Raw genomic sequence first — 5,292 nt, forward strand, 5'->3', positions numbered from 1 at the left:
GCCGGGGCCGCCGGGGGGGTGCGGGGGTCCCTCAGCCGCTGCCGATTAACTAACACGGAAGCTCTGGGAAACCTGCCAGAAAAAAAGATAAGAAAGGGGGGTGGGGGGTGGGTGCCGGGACCAAACAAAACCGCCAAACCAACCCACTCTACTCTGGCGATCGGGTAACGGGGCGTAAAGAGAGGCTGGCAAAAAGGCAGCCGAGTAGAACCTGAAAGTGACAGATTTTGCCGGGTGGAGATCAAGGAGATCATAGGAACAGGATAACAGCTGCTTAAGCGAGATAAAGAGTTCGTGCACCGGTTTACAAACCCGCTATTATGTTATTTTGCCGGCGGTGTGTGCCTGCGCGGCCGCGGGCTGAGGCGGGGGGAGGCGAGCGCAGCCCCCGCCACCCGCTGCCCCCGCACCGGCGCTTCCAGGCGGGAAATCGCAGCCCGGGCAGGGGGGTTAATAGCAGGCGGCGTAACACTGATTTTCTTGCCCGTCCCGGCTTTTTTCTTTCATCGCCTGCATAATCTATAGGTTTATGCAAACGTTGTCTACTCAGCCGCTTCTTGAAAAACAGGCAAATGTTTAACGCTTGGAGCTAAGGGTACGGTGCCCGGTGTTCACGTAACGGGTGGGTTTCTCCCCGTTTCTTACGTTTGCCCGGTGTTCGACGTGCGGATCTGCCGCAGGAGGTAGAGGCAAGGACACAGAAGCCAAACTCGAATATTTAAAACAAATAACGGCTCCTTGGAGGAATGTGGGCTTTTAGACAAGCAAAAGAAAATAAGCAGAGTTCATTAATATTTTGATCTTGTTTGGTTACTGTGTAGTCTTCCAAACTATCCAGACTTCAAGACAGCCATCTTAAAAAACGCTATAAAGACCTATTTTGATATTAATTAGAAAAAGTGTACACAAACTAAGAGTGGGATGTTCGTAAAGCTATTCTGACAATTATTAGAAGGGATTTTTTCAGTTTAAAAACTTGCAACCTTTTTGTATGTATGCAGTATGTCTAGTGATAACAAGCTCCATGCTGACTTTTAGAAGTCACATACAGAGCTGGAAAACCAAATTCTTGTTCCCACGGAAAGCCCAATATTTAGAAGAGACAAGTAATTTCAGTTTTAGAGTAAGTTTTCAAAATTGGATCAGAATATTCAGTTTCAGCACATTTTAAGTTAGTTTCCTTTTTTTATTTTGAGACTCAGTTACATGCGATACTAAAATGAAACCTGAGCAGCTCTAAAATGACACCATGACATAGGAAGTCTCGACTTTTCTCAACGTTTTCCATCAAAAGTCTACACGTTCCTGCAGTATATTTAAACTTTGCTCAAAGTGTGTTATTTAGGGTAGGGCTGAGGTTCTGTGAAAAAAAAAATAATCCTTGCTGTAAACATTTAAGAAAATCTTTTTTGAAAGCGTTATGTACATACACACATCTTACTTTAAATGACAGGTATCCGAATGTGCAGGCTAAAATGCAAGAAGAAGTGGATAGGATTGTTGGAAGAGATCGTCTGCCGTGTGCTGAAGATCAGCCTCACTTGCCTTACATCATGGCTTTCTTGTATGAATCCATGCGTTTCAGCAGCTTCGTGCCTGTTACTATCCCACATGCCACCACCACAAACACCTTCATAATGGGCTACCTCATTCCCAAGGACACAGTGATTTTTGTTAATCAGTGGTCGGTGAATCACGACCCAGCAAAATGGTCCAACCCTGAGGATTTTGATCCAACGAGATTCCTGGATGAGAATGGATTCATCAATAAAGATCTTACTAGTAGCGTGATGATTTTCTCATTGGGGAAACGTCGGTGTATTGGAGAGGAGTTATCCAAGGTGCAGCTGTTTCTCTTTACCTCCATACTGGTGCATCAGTGCAATTTTACTGCTAATCCAAACGAGGACCCTAAAATGGACTTTACCTATGGGTTGACCATTAAACCTAAGCCATTTACCTTGAATGTTACGCTTAGAGATACTATGGACTTGCTTGATCAGGCTGTCCAAAGACTGCAAGCAGAGAAAGCTGCCAATGAAAATCAGCTGTCAGCAAATGCCTAAGCAGCAAATCTTGCATCTAAAGATAATCCCTCTCTCTTTTCAGACTTAAATAAGTTATAGTTTGTTCTGGTGATCTTTTCAGAAAATAGCCAATATTACAAGTTACAAGAGCAGGAAGGAAAATTGCACAAGGTATAAATACAGCCCTCTTTTTACTTCTAGAAGGAGAGCCAGGAGAACAATTTAATATAATAAATGATAAAACATACGCATTTTGAAAGTAAGCCTTTTCTTTTCTAGCTTGTTCACAGAAGTCGCCATTGTAAAGCGCTTTTTATCTACTGACTGGAGCATCTCCAGGAACTGTTTGTACAATCCTTTCCATGTCTCCATGCACTATGCCTTAACTCTAAGTTCGCCTTCAGTGACTCCACATCCCAAAGTAAAATATCTTATTTAAAAAAAAAAAAAGGAAAGAAAAAAAAAAAAGAAGGGTTGCTCAGAACCCCGCAGCGTGCCTCTGAATTCACCTTACTGGAAACTGCCATAGGCATATGGCAGCTCCTGTGTTGTGACTGCTGGGATGTACATTAATGCCTCAATAATAGATGTTCAAATGATTTTTGGTAAAATGACAATGTAAAGTCTTGCCTTTAGCATTCCAAAGTGTTTACATAAATCACTAAAAAAGACTTGCTTATAAGCACATTTGAAAATAAAATTCATATTTTATATGAGAATGAACAGAATGTCCTAATATAGTAACTTTTCATTAAGTTTTGAAAGATCAGATTTGATGTGTCACCAAGTGGCAAGGGTGATACAAACAATATGCTAATCTTTTTATTAGCATACTCATGAACAGAATAGATATTTTAATTAGAAAGTTTTATAAAAGTATAGCTGAACTTTGTATTTCTCTAGTAAAGAGTTAATATCCCTGTCCCTAGACACATAGGTAAGTCCAGTAAAACCCACATGGGCCCACGTATTTAGAAGTGAGAACTTGGGGGTTTTATATTAAAACTTTCATGCCGCAAGCCTCAAGTAAAGCGTACAGCAAGTACACCCCTGCACACTCGACATTCTGTTAGGTTGAGTTAAATGGTATATCCAAAAATCAGCTGTGTACTTCTAGTACGATTTGCTTGGAACAAAGTCTCAGAAGGAAAACTAACATTACATGTCCTAATTAATGTACCCATTAACTGAAAAAAAAAAAAGTACTTTTAACATTTTTGTGAGGCAAAGGACACAAAATTAAAAAAACCCCACAACCTATTATTTTAAAGTAAAACACACATATGAAACTTTATGGCCTTGAATCTCTGGCTAACGTTTGTGTACACAAAGCTGTGTGTATTTCTCTAAAAAGCAAACAGCCCCATGTAAATGCCCGATTTTGAAAAGTGTTGGGCATTTCTTTGGAGCTGCAGATCACCTTCAATTACGTAGGAAATCCATCAGAAATGAGAGTACCTCACACAACTTGCTGTGTTCAGCCTAGTACTAAATAAGGTATTAGTAGAGCTAGAAAAATAAGGTTGCAATGCTACACAGTAAAGTAGCTCTGCTGAGACCTAAGTAAAGATTTGCACTAGGTCTTCTGATAGATGGCCAGTCTGAGTCACCTTGGCAGCAGTGACAGAACTCATGCTGACATTGGGAAGAGCTGGGTTAACGACACAATCCTGATCTTCTCAAGTAGAAGCTTCGCTACCGATTTTAAAAACCTGAATCAAGCATAAATGTACTGCTCCGTAACCCCACACAGTAGTAAGGTACCTGTTTAAAGTCTCTGACTTCATCTGGCATCTATCTATTTTATTATTATTTTTTAGAGTTAAAAAGAGCTTTCTGTTACATACACAAGGAGTAACCTCAGGTGTTTTTCTGAATTGCGTACAAGCTTGTGATATCCCAGAACTTAGCCTATACCTGTGAAAAGCTTTATAAGATACTCAGCATATTCATATGGAGATCTACATTAGATCAGATGCTAGCAAGACAATTTACTTTGTACCTTTGTAAGTATGGTTATTAAAAAAAAAAAAAAAAAAGATGTAACCTAAACTGAATAGTTATTCTAATGCAAGGATCACCAATTTGTATTTTAATAAAAATCGCTTTTGCAATTTTGTACTCTTCCAAAAGCTTTAACTATGCATTGGCTACTAATGCAACATCCATTCACACTGCTCGTGTCTGTCAGGGGGTCACACACTACATAGCTGTTGGTCAAATAATGCCTTGTGTAATCTGTGAAATTACTCAAATTTAGTAGCACCCATTTAGAATGTATGCACTTGCTGAGCGAGCTAACTTTTATGGTCATTTTGAGATGTATCATTGTGTTACCAAAATACTAAATAAAGTGATTCTTACATTGCCTTTGCTTAGTTTATGTATAGCTTTCTAACATCAAGATAAACAAAATTACTATTTCTGTTTTGGAAAGTATTATTATTTCAGAAATTTGTTCATGCACTTTTAATTTTCTTCCCGTTTCTGGATTTTAAGCTTTTTCTTGATCCTACCCTTACAGCTTCCCTGGTCTGCCTGCTTATTCATACCTTCCCATCAGCTTCCTCATGCTGCTTACTAAGAACATTCCCTACTGCTCGTCTCAGCATCGATCTGAATTCTCTCATGCCTTTTGCTTTCTTCTAATACCTGTTAATCTCTCCTCAGCCTGCACAATCTCCTATGCTATGTTCTTCACCTCTGGCATTTCAGTTTACTTCCACCTCCTCCGATTTTTTAAGGGGGGGTGGAAGCCCCCTTAAAAGCCCACAGACTGGTTTTCCTTTCTATTTTTTCCCTCCTATATCTAGTGCTGGCATCTATATATTCCCGATGCTGGATCCCCACCGCTGCCCTTGGGACCAATTTGTGCAGTTTTGGCCTCAGTGTATAGTCAGGAGTGCCAGGAAGGAAATCTCAGGGCCAAAGAGGCCTTAACGTGCCCTTGCAAAGCAACCTCTCACAAAATTAAGGCAATGCTGTGGCAAAGGGTGGCTGTTATTGTATATATGAAGCGCTTTTTCATGATGCAGCAGCACCCTGGCCTGTCTCTGTCTTCTTTCCTTAGTCTTCTGCACAAGCCTGCTTACTTCAGAGCTGTCTTACAGAAGACCTTCATTTTTTCCCTAACCTCGAGGAAGTGGAACAAAAGCTGGGTGGGAGAGAAAGCTGGGCAGACTGACTAACAGCGGTTCCCTCCTGATTTGGGATATTTTCGGCTGGAGTTTCTCTGGGGGGGGGGGAAGGTTTCTACGTACAAGCA

The 5,292-nt window shown here is 40.8% G+C and overlaps 1 protein-coding gene across 1 annotated transcript in view; it reads left to right on the forward strand.

The window, feature by feature from the left end:
* Positions 1-2,066, forward strand: part of LOC104282350 (cytochrome P450 1B1) — a 5,033-nt gene extending 2,967 nt beyond the window's left edge. Inside the window, exon 2 of the mRNA XM_009880440.1 lies at positions 1,417-2,066. Coding sequence (XP_009878742.1) covers positions 1,417-2,066 — 650 coding nt within the window. The remainder of the gene's footprint in view (positions 1-1,416) is intronic.
* Positions 2,067-5,292: the final 3,226 nt, after the last annotated feature.

This window comes from Charadrius vociferus, unplaced genomic scaffold (genome assembly GCF_000708025.1).
Source record: "Charadrius vociferus isolate BGI_N301 unplaced genomic scaffold, ASM70802v2 scaffold62, whole genome shotgun sequence".
Lineage (NCBI taxonomy): Eukaryota > Metazoa > Chordata > Aves > Charadriiformes > Charadriidae > Charadrius > Charadrius vociferus.